The 27,526-nt window shown below is 43.9% G+C and overlaps 1 protein-coding gene across 3 annotated transcripts in view; it reads left to right on the forward strand.

Moving 5' to 3' along the window:
* EIPR1 (EARP complex and GARP complex interacting protein 1) overlaps positions 1 to 27,319 on the forward strand; it is a 125,533-nt gene extending 98,214 nt beyond the window's left edge. The window contains exons 8-10 of one of the 3 annotated variants that reach the window (XR_005447697.1): positions 7,282 to 7,449; positions 9,804 to 10,038; positions 27,088 to 27,319. Coding sequence is in view for 1 of the 3 variants with exons in the window: in XM_038739958.1 (XP_038595886.1) it covers positions 7,282 to 7,449; positions 9,804 to 9,978 (343 nt within the window). In the remaining 2 variants the exon portion in view is untranslated. Of the gene's footprint in view, positions 1 to 7,281; positions 7,450 to 9,803; positions 10,624 to 10,781; positions 10,939 to 27,087 lie in introns of those variants that run through there. The other 2 variants (XR_005447696.1, XM_038739958.1) reach the window with 2 other exon arrangements.
* The last annotated feature ends 207 nt before the right edge of the window (positions 27,320 to 27,526 follow it).

A 27,526-nucleotide genomic window follows, 5' to 3' on the forward strand; every position in this document is an offset into this window, starting at 1 on the left:
CCTGTCTGATAATATTGAACGGTGAACTGATGTTTCCCCCCCCCCGCCGAGGGCTTATAACAGTGCTCGGATTTAAGGTGGTGCTTAGTACAGTGCTCTGCACACTGTAAGCGCTCCATAAATACGATCGAATGAACGAATGAATGCTTGAGAAAACGCACCTTGAAGAAATCGGGTGAATATGAGAAATACCTTTGCGGGGTCAGACCGCTTAGTACAGTGAGCACTCGATAAATGCGATTGAATGAATGAATGATCCACTCGCCCACCTCTCGTTCACTCTTTCATTCATTATTGTATTTATCAAGCGCTTACCGTGTGCAGAGCACTGTACTAAGCGCCTGGGAGAGTACAATACAACAATAAACAGATGCAGTTCCTGCCCACAGCGAACTTATAGTCTAGAGGGGGAAACGTACATTAATAACGATGGTATTTGTTAAGCGTTTATTACGTGCAAAGCACTGTTCTAAGCGCTGGAAAATCACGGATATGGAGAAGCAGCGTGGCTCAGTGGAAAGAGCCTGGGCTTTGGAGTCAGAGGTCGCGGGTTCGAATCCCGGCTCCGCCACTTGTCAGCTGTGTGACTTTGGGCAACTCACTTCACTTCTCTGGGCCTCAGTTTCCTCATCTGTAAAATGGGGTTGAAGACTGTGAGCCCCCCGTGGGACAACCTGATCACCTTGTAACCTCCCCAGTGCTTAGAACAGTGCTTTGCACATAGTAAGCGCTTAATAAATACTATTATTATTATTATTATTATTATGTACTCTGACTCCGGTGGCAACTAGGTTCTTATCTACCAACTCCGTTGTCGGGTCCTCTCCCAAGCGCTTAGTACAGTGCTCTGCACACAGTAAGCGCTCAGAAAATACCATCGATCCAAACTGCTCCCTTTGACATCCTCCCAGACTGTGAGTGCTTGAACCAGTGGGAAACGACAAGTTTGCATACATCCACATGTTTTGTTTTGTTGTCCGTCTTCCGCTTGTAGACTGTGAGCCTGTTGTTGGGTAGCGGCCGTCTCTATATGTTGCCGACTTGTACTTCCCGAGCGCTTAGCACAGTGCTCTGCACACAGTAAACGCTCAATAAATACGACTCAATGAATGAATGAATGTAGCGGTGTTAGCTTACAAATATATGCATGTCATGGCACCTTGCCATTATCCCCATCTTGTTCCCTTAGAAGGTTGCTAGGTCGATGTGCAACTTGTTGCCAACTTGTACTTCCCAAGCACTTAGACCAGTGCTCTGCACACAGTAAGCACTCAATAAATACGATTGATTGATTGATTGATGTTCAAACTGTTCAATCTAGACTGGAAGCTCGTAGTGGGCAGGACCGTGTCTACCAACTCCGTTGCATTGGACTGTCCCAAGCCCTTTATTATTATTAAGTTATTATATTATATTAGCACATATAATATAATATATAATATATAATATAATAATATATTATTATTATTATTATTAATATTATAATATTATTATTATTAGCTCTCTTCCTCCCTTCAAGGCCCTGCTGAGAGCTCACCTCCTCCAGGAGGCCTTCCCAGACTGAGCCCCTTCCTTCCTCTCCCCCTCGTCCCCCTCTCCATCCCCCCATCTTACCTGCTTCCCTTCCCCACAGCACCTGTATATATGTATATATGTTTGTACATATTTATTACTCTATTTATTTATTTATTTATTTATTTTACTTGTACATATCTATTCTATTTATTTTATTTTGTTAGTATGTTTGGTTTTGTTCTCTGTCTCCCCCTTTTAGACTGTGAGCCCACTGTTGGGTAGGGACTGTCTCTATATGTTGCCAACTTGTATTTCCCAAGCACTTAGTACAGTGCTCTGCACATAGTAAGTGCTCAATAAATATGATTGATGATGATGATGATGATTAAGTGCCATCAAGTCATTTCCGATTCATAGCGACTCCACAGATTTACTTTCTCCCAAACTCCCCGTCCTCTGCCATAGCCCGCCATCTTTCTAACGGTTCTTCTGTTGTCATTGTTCTGGTCTCTTTCCCTCTAGCTGCCCATCTGCCTCTTCCATGTTTTTCCGTGGACTTTTCCTAGCATTAGTGTCTCCTCCAGAGAATGAGTCCTCCTGATTACGTGTCCAAAATATGCTCATCTAGGTCGAGGCATTTGGCCTTCCAAATGCCTTTGGTTTAATTTGTTCTAAAATCCATTTGTTTGTCTTTCGGGAAGTCCATGGTACTCGCAAAAGCCTTCTCCAACACCACATTTCAAAAGAATCGATGCTCTTTCTATCCTGGTTTTTCACTGTCCAGCTTTCGGATCCATACATTGTCCCCAAGCTCTCACTCTGTAGAAAGTACTCTCCCTTTTCCTAAAAAAACCCCTCCCTTGACCCCACGGCTCCTTCCAGTTATCTCCCTTCTTCCATTCCTCTCCAAATGTCCTGAGTGAGTTGCCTAGGCTGGCTCTCTCAAGTTGGTCTCTTCCAGATCTCTCTTGACCCTCTCCAAACTGGCTCCCGTCCCCTTCACTCCACAGACACCTCCCTCTCAGAGGTCACCGACGATCTCCTTCTTGCCAAACCCAACGGCGTCTACTTCATCCTAATCCTCCTCGAACTCTCAGCTGCCTTCGATGCTCTTGAAAACCCCCGTCTCTGGAAGCGTTATCCGACCTCGGCTCCACGAACACTGTCCTCTCCCGTTTCTCCTCCCATCTCTCTGGCCATTTATTCTCCATCTCCTTTGTGGGCTCCTCCTCTGCCTCCCACCCTCTAACTGTGGGGGTCCCTCCAGGTTCCGTTCCGGATCCCCTTCTATTCTTCATCTCCACCCACTCCCTTGGAGAACTCATTCACTCCCATGGCTTCAATAATAATAATAATAATAATAATACAAATATAACAATAATAATAATACAAATATAATAATAATAATGATGGCATTTGTTAAGCGCTTACTATGTGCAAAGCACTGGTCAAAGTGCTGGGGAGGTTACAAGGTGATCAGGTTGTCCCACGGGGGGCTCACAGTCTTCATCGCCGTTTTCCAGATGAGGGAACTGAGGCCCGGAGAAGTGAAGTGACTCGCCCAAAGTCACACAGCTGACAGTTGGCAGAGTCGGGATTCGAACCCGTGACCTCTGACTCCAAGGCCCGGGCTCTTTCCACTGAGCCACGCTGCTTCACCTCCCACCTCTACGTGGATGATTCCCAAATCTCCATCTCCAGCCCTGATCTCTCTCCCTCTCTGCAGTCTCACATCTCCTCCTGCCTTGAAGACATCTCGTAGAGAAGCAGCGTGGCTCAGAGGATGGAGCCCGGGCTTGGGAGTCAGAGGTCATGGGTTCGAATCCTGGCTCCGCCACTTGGCAGCTGTGAGACTTTGGGCGAGTCACTTCACTTCTCTGAGCCTCAGTTACCTCATCTGTAAAATGGGGATTAAGACTGTGAGCCCCATGTGGGATAGTCTGATTACCTTGTATCCCCCCAGGGCTTAGAACATAGTAAGCGCTTAACAAATGCCATCATTATTATCATCATCATCATCATCATCAATCGTATTTATTGAGCGCTTACTATGTGCAGAGCACTGTACTAAGCGCTTGGGAAGTACAAATTGGCAACACATATTATAATATGTGTTATAATATTATTATTATTACCTGGATGTTCTAACATGTCCCAAACAGCACTCCTTGTCTTCCCACCCAAACCCCATCCCCTCACTGACTTTCCCATCACTGTAATAATAATAATAATGATGGCATTTATTAAGCGCTTACTAGGTGCAAAGCACTGTTCTAAGCACTGGGGGGTTTTACAAGGTGATCAGGTTGTCCCACTGGGGGCTCACAGTCTTCACCCCCATTTGACAGATGAGGGAACTGAGGCCCAGAGAAGTGAAGTGACTTACCCAGAGTCACACAGCTGACAATTGGCGGAGCCGGGATTTGAACCCATGACCTCCGACTCCAAAGCCCGGGCTCTTTTCCACCGAGCCACGCTGCTTCATCATCCTTCCTGTCTCACAAACATTGAGACATTGACATTATCCTCAACTCAGCTCTCTTATCTTACCCGCTTAGTCAATCTGTCACCAAATCTTGAACTACACATCATCACTAAAATCCGCCCTTTCCCCTTCATCCAAACCACTACCTCATTCATTCATTCATTCCTTCATTCCTTCATTCATTCAATCGTATTTATTGAGCGCTTACTGTGTGCAGAGCACTGGACTAAGCACTTGGGAAGTACAAGTTGGCAGCATATAGAGACGGTCCCCACCCAACAGTCTAGAAGGGAGAGACAGAGCACAAAACAAAACTTATTAACAAAATAAAACAAATAGACTAAATATGTACAAATAAAATAAATCAATAAATAGAGTAATAACTTGTCAGCTAGGTGACTTTGGGCAAGTCACTTCACTTCTCTGGGCCTCAGTTTCCTCATCTGTAAAATGGGGATGAAGACTGTGAGCCTCCCGTGGGACAACCTCGTCATCTTGTAACCTCCCCGGTGCTTAGAACAGTGCTTTGCCCGTAGTAAGCGCTTAATAAATGCCATCATTATTATCCACCAGCCCCACAGCATTTCTGTCCATAGCCATAATTTATTTATTTTAGTGACTATCTCCCCCTCTAAGCTCCTCGTGGGCAGGGAATGTGTATCAATCAATCAATCAATCGATCGTATTTATTGAGCGCTTACTGTGTGCAGAGCACTGGACTAAGCACTTGGGAAGCACAAGTTGGCAACACATAGAGACGGTCCCTTCCCAGCAGTGGGCTCACAGTCTAGAAGGGGGAGACAGAGAACAAAACCAAACACATTAACAAAATGAAATAAATAGAATAGATAGGTACAAGTAAAATACATAAATAGAGTAATAAATATGTACAAACATATATACATATATACAGGTGTATGTGCTATTGTGCTGTAGTCAGGGAATTGTGTTCATTCATTCATTCAATTGTATTTATTGAGCGCTTACTGTGTGCAGAGCACTGGACTAAGCGCTTGGGAAGCACAAGTTGTCAACACATAGAGACGGTCCCTACCCAGCAGTGGGCTCAGTCTAGAAGGGGGAGACAGAGAACAAAACCAAACACATTAACAAAATGAAATAAATAGAATAGACAGGTACAAGTAAAATACATAAATAAATAGAGTAATAAATATGTACAAACATATATACATATATACAGGTGTATGTGCTATTGTGCTGTAGTCAGGGAATTGTGTTCATTCATTCATTCAATCGTATTTATTGAGCGCTTACTGTGTGCAGAGCACTGGACTAAGCGCTTGGGAAGCACAAGTTGGCAACACATAGAGACGGTCCCTACCCAACAGTGGGCTCATAGTCTAAAAGGGGGGAGACAGAGAACAAAACCAAACATACTAACAGAATAAAATAAATAGAATAGATGTGTACAAGTAAAATACATAAATAAATAGAGTAATAAATATGTACAAACATATATACATATATACAGGTGTATGTGTTATTGTGCTGTAGTCAGGGAATTGTGTTCATTCATTCATTCAATTGCATTTATTGAGCGCTTACTGTGTGCAGAGCACTGGACTAAGCACTTGGGAAGCACAAGTTGGCAACACATAGAGACGGTCCCTACCCAGCAGTGGGCTCACAGTCTAGAAGGGGGTAGACAGAGAACAAAACCAAACATACTAACAGAATAAAAGAAATAGAATAGATGTGTACAAGTAAAATATATAAATAAATAGAGTAATAAATATGTACAAACATATATACATATATACAGGTGTATGTGTTATTGTGCTGTAGTCAGGGAATTGTGTTCATTCATTCATTCATTCAATCGCATTTATTGAGCGCTTACTGTGTGCAGAGCACTGGACTAAGCGCTTGGGAAGCACAAGTTGGCAACACATAGAGACGGTCCCTACCCGGCAGTGGGCTCACAGTCTAAAAGGGGGGAGACAGAGAACAAAGCCAAACATACTAACAAAATAAAATAAATAGAATAGATATGTACAAGTAAAATACATAAATAAATAGAGTAATAAATATGTACAAACATATATACATATATACAGGTGTAAGTGCTATTGTGCTGTAGTCAGGGAATTGTGTTCATTCATTCATTCATTCAATCGTATTTATTGAGCGCTTACTGTGTGCAGAGTACTGGACTAAGCGCTTGGGAAGCACAAGTTGGCAACACATAGAGACGGTCCCTACCCAACAGTGGGATCATAGTCTAAAAGGGGGGAGACAGAGAACAAAACCAAACATACTAACAAAATGAAATAAATAGATGTGTACAAGTAAAATACATAAATAAATAGAGTAATAAATATGTACAAACATATATACATATATACAGGTGTATGTGCTATTGTGCTGTAGTCAGGGAATTGTGTTTATTCATTCATTCATTCATTCAATCGTATTTATTGAGCGCTTACTGTGTGCAGAGCACTAGACTAAGCGCTTGGGAAGCACAAGTTGGCAACATGTAGAGACGGTCCCTACCCAGCAGTGGGCTCACAGTCTAGAAGCGGGGAGACAGAGAACAAAACCAAACATACTAACAGAATAAAATTAATAGAATAGATGTGTACAAGTAAAATACATAAATAAATAGAGTAATAAATATGTACAAACATATATACATATATACAGGTGTATGTGTTATTGTGCTGTAGTCAGGGAATTGTGTTCATTCATTCATTCAATTGCATTTATTGAGCGCTTACTGTGTGCAGAGCACTGGACTAAGCACTTGGGAAGCACAAGTTGGCAACACATAGAGACGGTCCCTACCCAACAGTGGGCTCGCAGTCTAGAATGGGGAGACAGAGAACAAAACCAAACGCATTAACAAAATGAAATAGATAGAATAGCTGTGTACAAGTAAAATACATAAATAAATAGAGTAATAAATATGTACAAACATATGTACATATATACAGATTTATGTGTTATTGTGCTGTAGTCAGGGAATTGTGTTCATTCATTGAATGAATTCATTCATTCATTCAGTGAATTGTGTTTATTCATTTATTCATTCAATCATATTTATTGAGCGCTTACTGTGTGCAGAGCACTGGACTAAGCGCTTGGGAGGGAACGACCCAGTGACAGAGACTCTCCCAGTAAGTGCTCAATAAACACCACTGATGGATCGTTTGATTGTGCGGGGCTCTGCTCAAGACAGTGCCTGGCACATAGTAAGCCCTTAACAAATATCACAGTCATTAATTATTGTCATCAATAATAATCCTCGCCCTTTCTAGGGTGTGGAACGTCCGCTACAACCACTCCCACGACCAGTTAATCCTGACGGGCAGCAGTGACAGTCGAGTGATTCTTTCCAACATGGTGTCGATTTCCTCGGAGCCCTTTGGGCACCTGGTAGACGACGACGACCTCAGCGATCCGGAAGACCACCACCAAGAAGAAAAGTAAGAAGAGGAGGGTTTTTCCGTTTATTGAGGACGTGGGCGGGGAACGTGACTACCAACTCGCGTTGTATTACACCCTCCCGAGTGCTTAGCTCAGTGCTCTGCCCGTGGGAAGCACTCAGTGAAGGCCCCTGATTGATTATCATCATCGATCGTATTTATTGAGCGCTTACTATGTGCAGAGCACTGTACTAAGCGCTTGGGAAGTACAGATTGGCAACATATAGAGACAGTCCCTACCCAACAGTGGGCTCACAGTCTAAAAGGGGGAGACAGAGAACAAAACCAAACATACTAACAAAATAAAATAAATAGAATAGATATGTACAAGTAAAATAAATAAATAGAGTAATAAATATGTACAAACATATATACAGGTTGAAACACACATGTATAAATCACACCTTTGCTGTCCATCTCCCCCCCGCTCGACTGTGAACCCGTTGTTGGGTAGGGACCGTCTCTATCCTTTGCCCAATTCTACTTTCCAGGCGCTTAGTACAGTGCCCTGCAATCAATCGATCAATCAATCGTATTTATTGAGCGCTTACTGTGTGCAGAGCACTGGACTAAGCGCTTGGGAAGTACAAGCTGGCGACATATAGAGACAGTCCCTACCCAACAGTGGGCTCAGAGTCTCGAAGGGGAAATTTAAAAATTTTAAAACTCTGCACATGGTAAGCGCTCAGTAAATACGATTGCATGAATGAATGAATTTGGGGGATCTTCTCATATCATCATCATCATCATCATCAATCGTATTTATTGAGCGCTTACTGTGTGCAGAGCACTGTACTAAGCGCTTGGGAAGTCCAAGTTGGCAACATATAGAGACAGTCCCTACCCAACAGTGGGCTCACAGTCTAAAAGGGGGAGACAGAGAACAAAACCAAACATACTAACAAAATAAAATAAATAGAATAGATATGTACAAGTAAAATAAATAAAGGCAGGGCACCGTGCTAAGCGCTTGGGAGAACTCATTCATTCTTTCAGTCGTATTTATTGAGCGCTTACTGTGTGCAGAGCACTGTACTAAGTGCTTGGAAAGTACAATTCGGCAACAGAGACAGTCCCCACCTGTCTACATGTTTTGTTGTCTGTCTCCCCCTTCCATTCATTCATTCAGTCGTATTTATTGAGCGCTTACTGTGTGCAGAGCACTGGACTAAGCGCTTGGGAAGTCCAAGTTGGCAACATCTAGAGACGGTCCCTACCCAACAGTGGGCTCACAGTCTAGAAGGGGGAGACAGACAACAAAACAAAGCATATTAACAAAATAAAATAAATAGAATAAATATGTACAAATAAAATAAAGTAATAAATACATACATACATACATACATACAATCAGTCAATCATTCAATCATATTTAGTGAGCGCTTACTGTGTGCAGAGCACTGTACTAAGCGCTTGGGAAGTACAAGTTGGCAACATATAGAGACGGTCCCTACCCAACAGCGGGCTCACAGTCTAGAAGGGGTAGACAGAGAACAAAGCAAAACATATTAACAAAAGAAAATAAGTAGAATAAATATGTACAAATAAAATAAATAGAGTAATAAATCCGTACAAACATATATACATATATACAGGTGCTGTGGGGAGGAGAAGGAGGGGGAGAGGAAGGAGGAGGCTCAGTCTGGGACAATGTAACGGACACATTCCCTGCCCACAACGAGCGTACAGCGGCGTGGCTCAGTGGAAAGAGCACACAGACTTTGGAGTCGGAGGTCACGGGTTCAAATCCCGCCTCCGCCAGTTGTCAGCTGTGTGACTTTGGGCATGCCACTTAACGTCTCTGTGCCTCAGTTACCTCATCTTTAAAAAAACGGTGATGAAGACTGTGAGCCCCCCCCGGGGGACAACCTGATCACCTTGTAACCTCCCCAGCGCTTAGAACGGTGCTTTGCACATAGTATGCGCTTAATAAATACCATCATTATTATTATTATTGTTATTACAGTCTAGAAGGGGAGACAGCCTCGGCATGCGTCCGAATCTGAATTTGTGTCCAACTGCCCTGTCCGGTGGGAAACTCGGGTGCCATTTTGGTGTCTGCTTTCTTCCCCCCATCTCGTTCTGAATTAGAGAAGCAGCATGGCTCAGTGGAAAGAGCCCGGGCTTTGGAGTCAGAGGTCATGGGTTCAAATCCCGGCTCCGCCACTTGTCAGCTGTGTGACTTTGGGCAAGCCACTTCACTTCTCTGGGCCTGTTACCTCATCTGTAAAACGGGGTTTAAGATTGTGAGTCCCGCATGGGACAACCTGATCGCCTTGTATCCAACCAGCGCTTAGAACAGTGCTTTGCACATAGTAAGCGCTTAACAAACACCATCATGATTGTTATATTAGAACCAAGGAGCCTCTCGAGGACAGCGTCATAGCCACATACGAGGAGCACGAAGACAGCGTGTACGCGGTGGAGTGGTCCTCGGCGGACCCGTGGCTCTTCGCCTCCCTGAGTTACGACGGAAGACTCGTGATTAACCGAGTTCCCAGGGCGCTGAAGTATCACATCTTGCTCTGACTGTCCCCCGGCGTCGCTTCCCGCTCTGTTCTCGGCTCCGACATTGGCGGTTTTTTCCAGGTAATCGGCTTTCCTTTTCCCAAAAAGTTCTCAATCTGGGACTGTCCACTGCTAACTATTTTTTTTTTGGGAGCCATTAAAAAGAGCAGCAAAATCTCCCATCAATCAATGGTCAGATTGACTCTTTAAAAATGTTTTCTCACCAGGAAAGATGAAAAGGATTTTTTTTTCCAAATGGTATTGGTTATTCATTGTCCCCTGCTACACTTTCCATTAATGTAGGTGTTGGGGGAGAGGGGAGATGTGTTCTTGTCAAATCACTACAGATTTTCCCGGTTCTCAGGGGCTCTATCCCTTTCAAAAGCACGAAGATCATTTGATTTCTACTTGGTTTCAGGGTTTGGTTTCTTAAAAATAAAAAAAACCCTAATAACCATACTTGCGAATTTTTCTGGTTCATTGTCCCCTGCTACACTGTCCATTAATGTAGGTGTTGGGGGAGAGGGGAGATGTGTTCTTATCAAATCACTACAGATTTTCCCGGTTCTCAGGGGCTCTATCACTTTCAAAAGCACGAAGATCATTTGATTTCTACTTCATTCCAAGGTTTGCTTTCTTAAAAATAAAAGAACCCTAATAACCGTACTTGCAAATTTTTCTGGTTTATTGTCCCCTGCTACACTGTGAGCCCACTGTTGGGTAGGGACTGTCTCTATATGTTGCCAATTTGTACTTCCCAAGCGCTTAGTACAGTGCTCTGCACATAGTAAGCGCTCAATAAATACGATTGATGATTAAAGTAGGTGTTGGGGGAGAGGGGAGATGTGTTCTTATCAAATCACTACAGATTTTCCCGGTTCTCAGGGGCTCTATCACTTTCAAAAGCACGAAGATCATTTGATTTCTACTTCATTCCAAGGTTTGCTTTCTTAAAAATAAAAAAAACCCCTAATAACCGTACTTGAAAATTTTTCTGGTTCATTGTCCCCTGCTACACTGTCCATTAATGTAGGTGTTGGGGGAGAGGGGAGATGTGTTCTTATCATCATCAATCGTATTTATTGAGCGCTTACTGTGTGCAGAGCACTGTACTAAGCGCTTGGGAAGGACAAGTTGGCAACATATAGAGACAGTCCCTACCCAACAGTGGGCTCACAGTCTAAAAATAAAAACTAAAAGTTCTTAGTTGTACATATCTATTCTATTTATTTTATTTTGTTAGTGTGTTTGGTTTTGTTCTCTGTCTCCCCCTTCTAGACTGTGAGCCCACTGTTGGGTAGGGACTGTCTCTATGTGTTGCTGACTTGTACTTCCCAAGCGCTTAGTACAGTGCTCTGCACACAGTAAGCGCTCAATAAATACGATTGATTGATTGATTGATTGATTATCAAATCACTACAGATTTTCCCAGTTCTCAGGGGCTCTATTACTTTCAAAAGCACGAAGATCGTTTGATTTCTACTTTGTTCCAAGGTTTGCTTTCTTAAAAATAAAAAAAAAAACCCTAATAACCGTACTTGTGAATTTTTCTGGTTCATTTTCAGAGTGAAAAAGACTCCAAGGGCTTAGTAAGTGCTCAATAAATACGATTAAATGAACTTACAGTTCCTCTCTCCCTGTTGCGCTTGACCCCTTATCGTCTCAGATCCCATCCAGAAAAGGTAGGCGTGAATATGAAGGCATAGAATCAAGGATTTAGTTTCCATAAAATCCAGTCTTTCATTATTTCAGATTTCTTGCCCCAAGAACTTCGGAACAAAGAGTCCCTGTTCCAACCTATAGGCCATTGCACTGGTTTGGGTCAAATTACAGATGTTTTCCAGCTCTGTCTGCACTTATTTTTATGGCACTTGTTAGGCACTTACTATGTATTAAGCGCTGGAGTACGTACAAGTTAATCGGGTTGGACACAGTCTGTGTCCCACTTGGGGCTCACAGTCTTAATCCCCATTTTACAGTTGAGGTAACTGAGGCCCAGAGAAATGAAGCCACATGCCCAGGGAGCAGGCCAGTGGCGGCGTCAGGATTAGAACCCAGGTCCTTCTGACTTCCAGTCCCCTGCTGTTTCGCCTAGGCCACGCTGCTTCTCCTAACAGGTGCTAGCATTGTTGATGACGATGATGGCATTTACTAAGCGCTTACTCTATGCAAAGCACTGTTCTAAGCGCTGGGGTGGTTACAAGGTGATCAGGTTGTCCCACGGGGGGCTCATGGACTTCATCCCCCTATTACAGATGAGGGAACTGAGGCACAGAGAAGTGAAGTGACTTGCCCAGAGTCACACAGCGGACAAGTGGCGGAGCCGGGATTAGAACCCATGACCTCTGACTCCCAAGCCTGGGCTCTTTCCACTGAGCCACACTGCTTCTTCCCATTTCATCCTAGTCTATAATCTCATTGTGGACAAGGAACACGTCTGCCTAGTATATTGTCCTCTCCCAAGCACTTAGTACACTTGTTACCAACTTGTAATAATAATAATGATAATAATGGCGGCATTTATTAAGCGCTTACTATGTGCAAAGCACTGTTCTAAGCACTGGGGAGGTTACAAGGTGATCAGGTTGTCCCACGGGGGGCTCACAGTCTTCATCCCCATTTTACAGATAAGGTAACTGAGGCACACAGAGAAGTGAAGTGACTTGCCCAGGGTCACACAGCTGACAATTGGCAGAGCCGGGATTTGAACCCCTGACCTCTGACTCCAAAGCCCGGGCTCTTTCCACTGAGCCACGCTGCTTCTCCCAAGAGCTTATTCAGTCATATTTATTGAGCGCTTACTGTGTGCAGGGCACTGTACTAAGTGTTTGGGAAGTCAATCAATCAATCAATCGTATTTATTGAGCGCTTACTGTGTGCAGAGCACTGTACTAAGCGCTTGGGAAGTCCAAGTTGGCAACATCTAGAGGCGGTCCCTACCCAACAGCGGGCTCACAGTCTAGAAGGGGGAGACAGAAAACAAAATAAAACATATTAACGAAATAAAGTAAATAGAATAAAGATGTACAAGTAAAATAAATAGAGTAATTCATTCATTCAATTGTATTTATTGAGCGCTTACTGTGTGCAGAGCACTGTACTAAGCGCTTGGGAAGTCCAAGTTGGCAACATCTGGAGACGGTCCCTACCCGACAGCGGGCTCACAGTCTAGAAGGGGGAGACAGAGAACAAAACAAAACATATTAACAAAATAAAATAAATAGAATAAAGATGTACAAATAAAATAAATAGAGTAATTCATTCATTCATTCAATTGTATTTATTGAGCGCTTATTGTGTGCAGAGCACTGTACTAAGCGCTTGGGAAGAACAAGTTGGCAACATATAGAGACGGTCCCTACCCAACAGTGGGCTTACAGTCTAGAAAAGTTAATAAATACGTACAAACATGTGTACTTATATACAGGTGCCGTAGGGAGGGGAAGGAGGTAAGGTGGGGGGGATGGGGAGGGGGAGAATGAATGAATGAATGAGTGAATGAAAGTGCTCTGCACTCTGTAAGAGCTCAATAAATGTGTATGTACAGTGCTCTGCACACAGTAAGCGCTCTATAAATACGATTGAATGAATGAATGATTGATTGTAGCATTACTCTAATAATACTAGTAATGATGGTGGTAATTGTTAAGCGCTTACTATGTGCAAAGCACTGTTCTAAGCGCTGGAGAGGTTACAAGGTGATCAGTTTGTCCCACGGTGGGCTCACAGTTTTAATCCCCATTTTCCAGATGAGGTAACTGAGGCCCAGAGAAGTGAAGTGACTTGCCCAAAGTCACGCAGCTGACAGTTGGCGGAGCCGGGATTTGAACCCATGACCTCTGACTCCAAAGCCCGGGCTCTTTCCACCGAGCCACGCTGCTTCTCCAATGCTCTGCCATTTCCTGGAATGACTAGAATCAGCAGGACCTAAAGGAAGCAGCATGGCCTAGTGGATAGAGCCCAGGCATGGGGGTCAGAATGATCTGGGTTCTAATGCCGGCGCTGCCACCTCTCTGCTGTTTGACCTTGGACAAGTCACTTCACTTCTCTGGGCCTCAGTCACCTCATCTCTGAAATGGGGATTAAGATCTGAGAACACCATGAAGGACAGGGATCCTTCCTCTCCCCCTCGTCCCCCTCTCCATCTCCCCCATCTTACCTCCTTCCCTTCCCCACAGCACCTGGATATATGTATATATGTTTGTACATATTTATTACTCTTTATTCATTTTACTTGTACATATCTATTCTATTTATTTTATTTTGTTAGTATGTTTGGTTTGGTTCTCTGCCTCCCCCTTCTAGACTGTGAGCCCACTGTTGGGTAGGGACCGTCTCTATATGTTGCCAACTTGGACTTCCCAAGCGCTTAGTACAGTGCTCTGCACACAGTAAGCGCTCAATAAATACAATTGATGATGACAGGGATTGTGTCCAGTCTAGGTTATATTCATTCATTCAATCATATTTATTAAGCGCTTACTGTGTGCAGAGCACTGTACTAAGCGCTTGGGAAGTCCAAGTCGGCAACATATAGAGACGGTCCCGACCCAACAGCGGGCTCACGGTCTAGAAGGGGGAGACGGACGACAAAACGAAGCATATAAACCAAATAAAATAAATGGAATAAATACGTTCAAGTAAAATAAATAGAGTAATAAATCTGTACAAACATATATTCATTCAGTCGTATTTATTGAGCGCTTACTGTGTGCAGAGCACTGTACTAAGCGCTAGGGAAGTCCAAGTTGGCAACGTATAGAGACGGTCCCTACCCAACAGTGGGCTCATTATGTGAATCACAGTGTGAGGACCCCTCTAAGGGTCGGTGTCCTCTCCCACCACACTCAGTGGATTTAATTCTGGGTCTTTTACGTTCCCCCTCTCCATCTCTCCATCCCCCCATCTTACCTCCTTCCCTTCCCCACAGCACCTGTATATATGTATATACGGTTGTACATATTTATTACTCTATTTATTTATTTATTTATTTATTTAGTTTACCTGTACATTTCTATCCTATTTATTTTATTTTGTTGGTATGTTTGGTTCTGTTCTCTGTCTCCCCCTTTTAGACTGTGAGCCCACTGTTGGGTAGGGACTGTCTCTATGTGTTGCCAATTTGTACTTCCCAAGCGCTTAGTACAGTGCTCTGCACAGAGTAAGCGCTCAATAAATACGATTGATTGATTGATTGATTGATTTACGTTGCGCTCATATCTATAGCATCTTCTCTTTCCCACTGTGTCCGTCGCCAAACCACTCTCGGACTTATTCCTAGACTGGGAGTCCGGGAAAAGGCCAGAGCCGGTTCTGATTCTGATAGAGAAGCAGCGAGGAGAGAACCCGGGATGTCGGAAGACCTGGGTTCTAATCCCAGCCCTGCCACTCAATAATAATAATAATAATAATAATAATGGCATTTGTTAAGTGCTTACTACGTACAAAGCACTGCTCTAAGCACTGGCGGGATACAAGGTGATCAGGTTGTCCTGCGTGGGACTCAGTCATCGTCCCCATTTTACAGATGAGGGAACTGAGGCTCCGAGAAGTTGTGGGTTCTAAGCCCAGCTCTGCCACTCAATAATAATAATAATAATAATAATAATAATAATAATAATAATAATAATAATAGCATTTGTTAAGCGCTTAGTACGTGCAAAGCACTGTTCTAAGCTCTGGGGGGATGCAAGGTGATCAGGTTGTCCTGCGTGGGACTCAGTCATCTTCCCCATTTTACAGATGAGGGAACTGAGGCTCCGAGAAGTTGTGGGTTCTAATCCCAGCTGTGCCACTCAATAATAATAATAATAATAATAATGGCTTTTGTTAATAATAATAATAATGGCATTTGTTAAGCGCTTACTACGTGCACAGCACTGTTCTAAGCGCTGGGGGGATACAAGGTGATCAGGTTGTCCTGCGTGGGACTCAGTCATCGTCCCCATTTTACAGATGAGGGAACTGAGGCTCCGAGAAGTTGTGGGTTCTAATCCCAGCTCTGCCACTCAATAATAATAATAATAATAATGACATTTGTTAAGCGCTTAGTATGTGCAAAGCACTGTTCTAAGCGCTGGGGGGATACAAGGTGATCAGGTTGTCCTGCGTGGGACTCAGTCATCATCCCCATTTTACAGATGAGGGAACTGAGGCTCCGAGAAGTTGTGGGTTCTAATCCCAGCTCTGCCACTCAATAATAATAATAATAATAATAATAATAATAATAATGGCATTTGTTAAGCGCTTACTACGTGCACAGCACTGTTCTAAGCGCTGGGGGGATACAAGGTGATCAGGTTGTCCTGCGTGGGACTCAGTCATCATCCCCATTTTACAGATGAGGGAACTGAGGCTCCGAGAAGTTAAGTGACTTGCCCAAGGTCACACAGCAGACACATTGGCGGAGCCGGCATTCGAACCCATGACCTCTGACTCCAAAGCCCGGGCTCTTTCCACTGAGCCAGGCTGCTTCTCTAATGAATGAATAAAAACAATAACGGCATTTATTAAGCGCTTACTATGTGCAAAGCACTGTTCTAAGTGCTGGGGAGGTTACAAGGTGATCAGGTTGTCCCCCGGGGGTCCATAGTCTTCATCCCCATTTTACATGAAGAAACCTTGGAGAAGCAGCGTGGCTCAGTGGAAAGAGCCTGGGCTTTGGTGTCAGAGGTCATGGGTTTGAATCCCGGCGCCTCCACATGTCTGCGGTGTGACCTTGGGCAAGTCACTTAATTTCTCTGAGCCTCAGTTACCTCATCTGTAAAATGGGAATTGACTGTGAGCCCCACGTGGGACAACCTGATCACGTTATATCCCCCCAGCGCTTAGAACAGTGCTTTGCACATAGTAAGCGCTTAACAAATACCATCATTATTATTATTATTATAACCTGATCACATTATATCCCCCCAGCGCTTAGAACAGTGCTTTGCACATAGTAAGCGCTTAACAAATACCATCATTATTATTATTATTACAACCTGATCACGTTATATCCCCCCAGCGCTTAGAACAGTGCTTTGCACATAGTAAGCGCTTAACAAATGCTATTATTATTATTATTATTACAACCTGATCACGTTATATCCCCCCAGCGCTTAGAACAGTGCTTTGCACATAGTAAGCGCTTAACAAATGCCATTATTATTATTATTACAACCTGATCACGTTATATCCCCCCAGCACTTAGAACAGTGCTTTGCACATAGTAAGCGCTTAACAAATGCTATTATTATTATTATTATTACAACCTGATCACGTTATATCCCCCCAGCACTTAGAACAGTGCTTTGCACAGAGTAAGCGCTTAACAAATACCATTATTATTATTACAACCTGATCATGTTATATCCCCTCAGCGCTTAGAACAGTGCTTTGCACATAGTAAGCGCTTAACAAATACCATTATTATTATTACAACCTGATCACGTTATATCCCCCCAGCGCTTAGAACACAGAGTAAGCGCTTAACAAATGCCATTATTATTATTATTACAACCTGATCACGTTATATCCCCCCAGCGCTTAGAACAGTGCTTTGCACATAGTAAGCGCTTAACAAATACCATTATTATTATTATTATTATTATTATTAAACCTTGGTATTGCTCTCTCAAAAATAAAAATAAAAAAAACCCTAACGGCTACAGCTTGCCAGTTTTTCTGATTCATTCTTAAATCAGTGAGATAGACTTTGACAATTCTCCTCTCCCTGTTACGATGACCTCTAATCTTCCCACATCCCATCCAGAAGAGATGGGAGCGAAGAGGAAGACGGAGACTCTAGACTGTAATTTCCTTTTATTTCAGATTGTTTGCCCCGAGACCTTCAGAACAAAGAGACCTTATTCCAACCCGTGGGTCACCGCACTGGTTTGGACAAATGTGTGACCCCGGGCAAATCACTTCTCTGTGTCTCGGTCTCCTCATCTGTAAAATGTATTTTCCCTCCTCCTTAGACTTCGATTCCCACGTGGGGTAGGGACTGTGTTCAATCAATCAATCGTATTTATTGAGCGCTTACTGTGTGCAGAGCACTGGACTAAGCGCTTGGGAAGTCCTAGTTGGCAACATAGAGAGACGGTCCCCACCCAACAGTGGGCTCACAGTCTAAAAAGGGAACAAAACCAAACGTACTAACAAAATAAAATACCTGATTATCTTGTATCCACCCTCCCGCGCTTACTGTGTGGCCGCTCCTGTTCCCCGCTGCTGCTTTCCAACGTGCTTATGTCTCTTTTATCCTAAAAAAAACCCCTCCCTTGACCCCACGGCTCTCTCCAATTATCTCCCAATCCCCTTCTTCATCCTCTAACCTCCTTCAACAAGGCGCCCAAGCCCATGCCTCATCTTGTCTTGTTTATTGCTAGTCGTAGCTCCTGAAAATATTTGGAAATGTTCATTTTTGACTTCCTGTCTTTTCTTTCAGCCCTGTTATTTGCGGGTAGTGACAGAGTTTGTGGAATCTCCGAAACATCATCATCATCATCAATCGTATTTATTGAGCGCTTACTATGCGCAGAGCACTGTACTAAGCGCTCGGGAAGTACAAATTGGCAACATCTAGAGACAGTCCCTACCCAACAGTGGGCTCACAGTCTAAAAGGGGGAGACAGAGAACAAAACCAAACATACTGACAAAATAAAATAAACGGAATAGATATGTGCAAGTAAAATAAATAAATAAATAAATAAATAGAGTAATAAATATGTACAAACATATATACATATATACAGGAATATATATACATATATATATATACACACATATATTCATATACATATGAAACATCTCCTCATCTTGTTTTCTCCGGACTGTAAACTCATCTCTAGACTGTAAGCTCGTTGTGGGCAGGGAATGTGTCTGTTTATTGTTACATTGCACTCTTCTAAGCGCTTAGTACAGTGCTCTGCACACTGTAAGCACTCAGTAAATATGACTGACTGGTTCTTATGGCTAGTGGCGAGAAGAAAATTCTCACTTCTCCCCCTTCTAGACTGTGATGGGAGTCAGAGAGTGGCCCATTACGGAGGGGGAATCGGGCAAGGAGGTGGGACTTTTGCAGCATGGAGCAGAGGAGCAGCATGGCTTAGCGGAAAGAGCCTGGGCTTTGGAGTCAGAGGTCCTGGGTTCAAATCCCGACTCTGCCAATTGCCGACAACTGTGTGACTTTGGACAAGTCACTTCACTTCTCTGTGCCTCAGTCCCCTCATCTGTAAAGTGGGGATTAAGACTGTGAGCCCCACATGGGACAACCTGATCACCTTGTAACCTCCCCAGCGCTCAGAACAGTGCCCTGCACATAATAAGCGCTTAATAAATGCCATCATATTAATCATCATCTTGCCATCCCCATCCTCCTCCCCCAAGGCCTGCACCAACCCCTCCTCTCGAGATTTGGAGCGCCAGAAGGAGAAATACACGAGCCGTGGTAGAAACAGCAGCAATGGGCCAACCAGTAAGCGCTCAATAAATATGATTGAATGAATGAATGAATGAACCAGCAGGACCTGTTAGAAAAGGAATAGCGTTTGTTGGGAATATTGGAAAGCAGAGAAAAGCCCTGGCAGGAGGCCCTAGCGGGAGTGTGGTTGTGTGTGTGTAGTGTGTTTGCGTGCACATACACGCAGCATGGTTCAGTGGAAAGAGCCCGGGCTTTGGAGTCAGAGGTCATGAGTTCAAATCCCGAATCTGCCAATTGTCAGCTGTGGGACTTTGGGCAAGGCACTTCACTTCTCTGGGCCTCAGTGACCTCATCTGGAAAATGGGGATGAAGACTGTGAGCCCCCCGTGGGACAACCCGGTCACCTTGTAACCTCCCCAGCACTTAGAACAGTGCCTTGCACATAGTAAGCGCTTAATAAATGCCATTATTATTACTATTATTCATTCATTCAATCGTATTTATTGAGCGCTTACTGTGTGCAGAGCACTGGACTAAGCGCTTGGGAAGCCCAAGTTGGCAACGTATAGAGACGGTCCCTACCCAACAGTGGGCTCACAGTCTAGAAGGGGGAGATAGACAACAAAACAAAGCATATTAAAATAAAATAGAATAAATATGTACAAATAAAATAAATAAATAGAGTAATAAATACATACAAACATATATACATATATACAGGTGCTGTGCGAGGGGAAGGAGGTAAGGTGGGAGGGATGGAGGGGGCTCAGTCTGAAAAGGCCTATTATCATATGTGCATACAGATATTTTTACAGATGTCATTACCTGTTTGTGTCTGCATGTAATTTATTTTTATTATTGTCCATCTCCCCTGCCAAACTGTAAGCTTGCAGTGGGTAAGGAATGTGCTTATTGTTGTATTGTACTTTCCCAACCGCTTAGTATAGTGCTCTGCACACAATAAGCGCTCAAGAAATATGAGTGAATGAATGAGAACAGGTATCTCCAATTTACAATTGAGGAAACAGGGCTTAGCCATTTGGTGCAGCGTATTGTACGAGGTACTTGGTACGTAGAGAAGCAGCATGGCTCAGTGGAAAGAGCCCGGGCTTTGGAGTCGGCTGTGTGACTTTGGGCAAGTCACTTCACTTCTCTGTGCTTCAGTTCCCTCATCTGGAAAATGGGGATTAAGACTGTGAGCCCCCCGTGGGACAACCTGATCACCTTGTAACCTCCCCAGCGCTTAGATCGGTACTTGGCACATAGTAAGCACTTCATAATAGAATTTACTATTCTATTTATTTTATTTTGTTAATACGTTTTGTTTTGTCGTCTGTCTCCCCCTTCTATCAATCAATCGTATTTATTGAGCGCTTACTGTGTGCAGAGCACCGTACTAAGTGCTTGGGAAGTCCAAGTTGGCAACATATAGAGACAACATATAGTTGGCAACATATAGGTCCCTACCCAACAGTAGGCTCACAGTCTAAAAGGGGGAGACAGAGAACAAAACCAAACATACTAACAAAATAAAATAAATAGAATAGATAGGTACAAGTAAAATAAATAAATAAATAGAGTAATAAATATGTACAAACATATATACATATATACAGGTTCTGTGGGGAAGGGACTGTGAGCCCGCTGTTGGGTAGGGACCGTCTCTATATGTTGCCCACTTGTACTTCCCAAGTGCTTAGTACAGTGCTCTGCACACAGTAAGTGCTCAATAAATACAATGGAATGAATGAATGAATTAAAAAATGCCATCATTATTATTATTACTATTATTAAGTACCAACCAAAGAAATGACCCATTCCTTGCCCACAAGGAGCTTACATTATCACGTGTGTGCATGTATATGTGTGTGTATTTTGTGAGCGGACATCAGGACATGCTGAGTGTCTTAGCAGCCCTAGCTAGGAAACCCGTGTCTTCCTCCGCTAGATTGTGAACTCGTCGGAAAGCCTTGGAAGGCTAAAGGAACAATTATTAGGGGAGAAGACGGAAAGCCCATAAATCCTCTAGTTTCAGGGTGAGATCTCCGGGGTCAGTAGCCTTGGGGAATCCAAAGGGCACAGAGCCCTCACGCAATCCCGCTATTTTCTTCTGGAAGATCGGAAAAAAGAAGGTTCGACCCCAAGGGTCGCGTGGCCCGGTTTCCTTCTGCAGCACAAAAATCTCACCTGCTTCCCCAGGGTTAATAGAACCGACCTTTCCGGGGTGCCGTGAGGCATAAAATCATTTTAAGTGCTTTGCTCTTCTTGGAAGAAAAATGCAAAAGGAATTCAAAGTGGTATTATTAAAGATTGTAATATAGTAACATTACAGATCTGGAAACCTGAATTTGGCCTAGGGTCACATGCTGCTATCCACCCAGCTTCCTGGTCTGGGAATCAAAAGGTCCTGGGTTCTCATCCCGGCTCCGCCGCTTGTCTGCTGTGTGACCTTGGGTAAGTCACTTCACTTCTCTGGGCCTCAGTTACCTCATCTGGAAAATGGGGATTGAGACTGTGAGGCAGGGATTGGGTCCAACCTGATTTGCTTGTATCCACCCCAGCGCTTAGTACAGTGCCTGACACCTAGTAACCGCTTGACAATTATTATTAATACCAAGTTCATTTGGATTTCCATCCTGAGCTGTTTATGGGGCCGCCTCGAATTGCAACTGTGGTATTTTTTCCCAAAATCAACCGATTTGGGGACACTAGTTTTAGTGGATGAATTCCACAAAGAAGTCATAGTTTTATAGGAAACTCCACTCCTCTTTTATCATCCATTGCTTCCCAAAATGATTTTTCAGGCCTCTTATCCCTTGAAAGGAGAAATGACTTTCCAGAGTCTTGGTAACTCAGGGCTCAGGGACAAGAAGAGAAAGAGAGAGGAAAAGAGAGAAAGAAAAAGAAAAGGAGAGAAAGAAAGGGAGGACAGTGTTCTGCACATAGTAAGCACTCAGTAACTACCATTTATTTATAGATGACTTACTCCTTGGGTTTTGAAAAATCCCATCCTGACTGTGTTAGAATCTAGAATCAGGCCTGTGGTGGATATTCATCCTAACTAAAGATGTCATTATCCTTAAACAGTCCAGAAATAAGCTCGGAGTTTTGATGCTGTGGGGAAATCCGCTTCCTGAAATATCAGAGCGATAAAGGGAAGAGAAGGCGCTTGAATATTTCGGTATTTCAGTTCAGCATGAAGTGTTTCTCCCCTTTCTTAGACATTTCTAGTTCTCCTTTTCTTTGGCTCTGGGCCCATTGCTGTCTTTTTGTTTCTCTTGGTACACCTCCAGTAATAATAATAATCATAATAATAATGACATTTATTAAGCACTTACTATGTGCAAAGTACTGTGGGAGGCTCCAGAAAGGAGAGACTGTGTTTATATTCATTCAACGCAACAGAAAGGGGGCCTAATAAATATTAAACAAAATAACCTCATTTCTAGAAGTCTTTTGAGAAGTCTCTCTTAGGCTTCTTACTTGCTGGAAGGATCACTGTTGGGTAGGGACCGTCTCTATATGTTGCCAACTTGTACTTCCCAAGCGCTTAGTACAGTGCTCTGCACACAGTAAGCGCTCAATAAATACGATTGATGATGATGATCACATTCAGCCTAACTTTATGTGGAATCTTTCTCTACTGGAAGGTGTCTGACTTGGGGAATTGCTAATAAATCTAGAACCTTTGGCTTCCAAGTCACTAGTTTGAAGCTTGTCTGGGATGTGACCTAGAGTAATTTCCTACGGACGGTGATTATTCCAGTTGGCTTTTCAGAACTCCGCCATGGAACTATGATTCTTGTACTTCCCAAGCGCTTAGTACAGTGCTCTGCACACAGTAAGCGCTCAATAAATACGATTGATGATGATGATGATTCTTATTTAACATGCATCTGGGAGTTAGGAGAGAGAGTTGTTCTCCGCAAGTGAGTCCACCTTACGGCTCAAACATACCTAGACCCCCCAGTGACTTTTTGTAAATAATAATATTTGTTAAGTGCTTATTATATGCCAAGGCCTGTAGTAATCTCAAGCTCATTAGGTCCCACGTGGGGCTCGCATCTAAGTAGGGGGGAGAACAGGTCTGGAATTGCCATTATGCAGATAAACTGAGGCCCTGAGAAATGGAATGGAATGACTCGCCCAAGGTAAGTGACAGAGCTAGAATTAGAACTCAGGATCTTTGACTCCCAGGCCTATATAGAGAGGCAGATGTATACATATGTATATATAGATATGTATGTATATATACACACATATGTATGACATATATGTATATACGCACACGCACACATACACACACACACACACACACATATATATAAGATATACATATATATATTCTGTCTCACAAGCCCGTAACCTTGGCATTATTCCTGACTCTTTTAGACTGTGAGCCCACTGTTGGGTAGGGACTGTCTCTATATGTTGCCAACTTGTACTCCCAAGTGCTTAGTACAGTGCTCTGCACACAGTAAGCGCTCAATAAATACGATTGATTGATTGATTGATTGAATCAGCTCTCTCATTCAACCCACATATTCAATCTGTTACCAAATCCTGTCGGTTGTATCTTCACAATATGACTAAAATCCTCCCTTCCTCCCCATCCAAACTGTTACCACGCTACCTTGCTACTGAGCACTAACTAGAGAAGCAGCGTGGCTCAATGGGAAGAACCCGGGCTTTGGAGTCAGAGGTCACGGGTTCACATCCCGGCTCCGCCAATTTTCAGCCGTGTGACTTTGGGCAAGTCACTTCACTTCTCTGGGCCTGTTACCTCAACTATAAAATGGGGATGAAGACTGTGAGCCCCCCGGGGGACAACCTGATCACCTTGTAACCTCCCCAGTGCTTAGAACAGTGCTTTGCACATAGTAAGCGCTTAATAAATGACATCATCATTATTATTATTAACCCTGTCCCACCTTGATTACCCCATCAGCCTCCTTGTTGACCTCCCTGCCTCCTGTCTCTCCCCATTTAAATCCATTCTTCACTCTGCTGCCCAAATCATTTTTCTATAGAAAAGTTCAGGCCATGTCTCCCCACTTCTCAAGACCCTTCAGAGGTTGCCCATCCACCCCTGCCTCAAACAGGAACTCCTTACCGTCGGCTTTCAAGCACTCAATTGCTTTGCCCCCTCCTATCTTACCTCGCTAATTTCCTTCTCCAACCCCAACCCGTTCTTTTCACTCCTCTAATGCCACCTATTCACTCTACCTCCATCTCTTCTATCTCACCGCTAACATCTCCCCCACAGCTCACCTCTGACTCAGAGCTTCCTCCCCCCTTCAAGGGATAAGAGGCCTGAAAAATCATTTTGGGCAGCGAAGGATGATAAAAGAGGAGTGGAGTTTCCTATAAAACTGTGCTTCTTTGTGGAATTCATCCACCAAAACTAGTGTCCCCAAATCGCTTGATTTTGGAAAAAAATACCAAAGTCGCAATTCGAGACCTCCATTCTCCCCACCTTCAAAGCCTCATGAAAATCGCACCTCCTCCAAGAGGCCTTCCTCTTAACCGAGCCCTCATTTCCCCAACTCCCCCTTCCTTGGGTGTTGTCCTTCCACTTGGATTTTTACCCTTTATTCTTTCCATCATCATCATCCCCACAGCACTTACGTCTGTGTCCGATTTATTTTATTTTGTCAGTATGTTTGGTTTTGTTCTCTGTCTCCCCCTTTTAGACTGTGAGCCCACTGTTGGGTAGGGACCGTCTCTATCTGTTGCCGACTTGTACTTCCCAAGCGCTTAGTACAGTGCTCTGCACATAGTAAGCGCTCAATAAATACGATTGATGATGATGATGATGATGATGATGATGATGACCCACAGCGACGTCATGGACACATCTCTCCCAGAGCGCCCCGCTCTCCGTCTGCGATAATTTTGGTAGTGGATCGAGAGAGTGAAAATATGGAAGCAGTTTTTACCATCGCCTCCTTCCACGCAGTAAACCTGAGTCTCTGCCCTTGACTCTCTCCAACACGGATGAGTTTTGACTTGTAGAAATTGCCTTCCATTCGCTAGCCACTGCCCAAGCTCGGGATGGAATGGACAGGCCTCTGCTTAACTCTCCCTCCCATAGCCGAGACTGGTAGAGGACTGGAAACTCTCCAGGTGCCAGCCTGAGAGGTGAACAGCACTTAATAAATAATAAATTATCCGTAATTTATTTTAATGTCTGTTTCCTCCTCTGGACCGTATGCAACTTCTGGATAGGGAACATGTCTAAAACTCTGTAACATGGTAATAATTATAACAATAACAACGATATTGATAATATTAAGCAGCATGGCTCGGTGGAAAAAGCCCAGGCTTTGGAGTCAGAGGTCATGGTTTCAAATCCCAGCTCCGCCGCTTGTCAGCTGTGTGACTCTGGGCAAGTCACTTCACTTCTCTGGGCCTCAGTGACCTCATCTGTAAAACGGGGATTAAGATTGGGAGCCCCACATGGGACAACCTGATCACCTTGTATCCTCCCCAGCGCTTAGAACAGTGCTTTGCACATAGTAAGCGCTTAACAAATACCAAAATTATTATTTGTTAAGCGCTGACTAAGCACTGTTCTGAGCACTGGGGTAGATATAAGGCGATCAGGTTGGACCCAGTCTCTGTCCCACCTGGGGCTCATCATCATCAGTCGTATTTATTGAGCGCTTACTGTGTGCAGAGCACTGTACTAAGCGCTTGGGAAGTACAAGTTGGCAACATATAGAGACAGTCCCTACCCAACAGTGGGCTCACAGTCTAAAAGGGGGAGACAGAGAACAAAACCAAACATACTAACAAAATAAAATAAATAGAATAGATATGTACAAGTAAAATAAACAGAGTAATAAATATGTACAAACATATATACATATATACAGGTGCTGTGGGGAAGGGAAGGAGGTAAGATGGGGGGGATGGAGAGGGGGACGAGGGGGAGAGGAAGGAAGGGGCTCAGTCTGGGAAGGCCTCCTGGAGGAGGTGAGCTCTCAGCAGGGCCTTGAAGGGAGGAAGAGAGCTAGCTCTTTTCCCTTCTCTTCACTTCTCTGTGCCTCAGTGACCTCATCTGTAAAACGGGGATTAAGATTGTGAGCCCCACATGGGACAACCTGATCACCTTGTATCCTCCCCAGCGCTTAGAACAGTGCTTGGCACATAGTAAACACTTAACAAATACCAAAATTATTATTTGTTAAGTGCTCACTACGCATCGAGCACTGTTCTGAGCACTGGGGTAGATATAAGGCAATCAGGTTGGACCCAGTCTCTGTCCCACCTGGGGCTCACAGTCTTAATCCCCATTTTATAGATGAGGAGGCCCAGAGAAATGAAGTGACGTGCCCAAGGCCACATCCGACAAGTGGCAGCGTGGCAAGAGCCCGGACTTTGGAGTCAGGGGTCACGGGTTTGAATCCCGGCTCCGCCACACGTCTGCTGTGTGACCTTGGGCAAGTCACTTAACTTCTCGGAGCCTCAGTTCCCTCATCTGTCAAATGGGGATGAAGACTGTGAGCCCCACGGGGGACAACCTGATCACCTTGTATCCCCCCCAGCGCTTAGAACAGTGCTTTGCACATAGTAAGCGCTTAACAAATGTCGTTTAAAAAAAAAAAGTGGCGGAGACAGGATTAGAACCCGTGACCTTCTGACACCCAGGCCTGGTCTGTATCTATCCACTAGGCCACACCGCTTCTCTTATTCATCTAATTCATGTCTCTGCCTCCAGAAAACGGTCGCCCAGACGAATGTCTAAATCACGAGTCGCGCTCCTTCTGTTCCACAGCAGCGCCGATGAAGATAGTAGACTTCCACAAATGAGATGGAAATTAGCGATGGATTTCACCGAAAGCAGAGGGAAGAACTGATCGTCGCCCCGGCACTGGATTTGACTTCCCTATCCCATTACCGTCCGATCCTTGGGACATCCAATGGCCTGCGCCTCATTATTCGGGGGCATTCATTCATTCGGTCATTCAATCGTATTTATTGAGCGCTTACCGTGTGCAGAACACTTAAGTGCTTGGGAAGTACAAGTCGGCAACCTATGGAGACGGTCCCTACCCAACAACGGGCTCACAGTCTAGAAGGGGGAGACAGACAACAAAACAAAACATGGAGACAGGTGTCAAAATCATCAGAACAAATAGAATTAAATGATCTGTGTC

This window comes from Tachyglossus aculeatus, chromosome X1 (genome assembly GCF_015852505.1).
Source record: "Tachyglossus aculeatus isolate mTacAcu1 chromosome X1, mTacAcu1.pri, whole genome shotgun sequence".
NCBI lineage: Eukaryota > Metazoa > Chordata > Mammalia > Monotremata > Tachyglossidae > Tachyglossus > Tachyglossus aculeatus.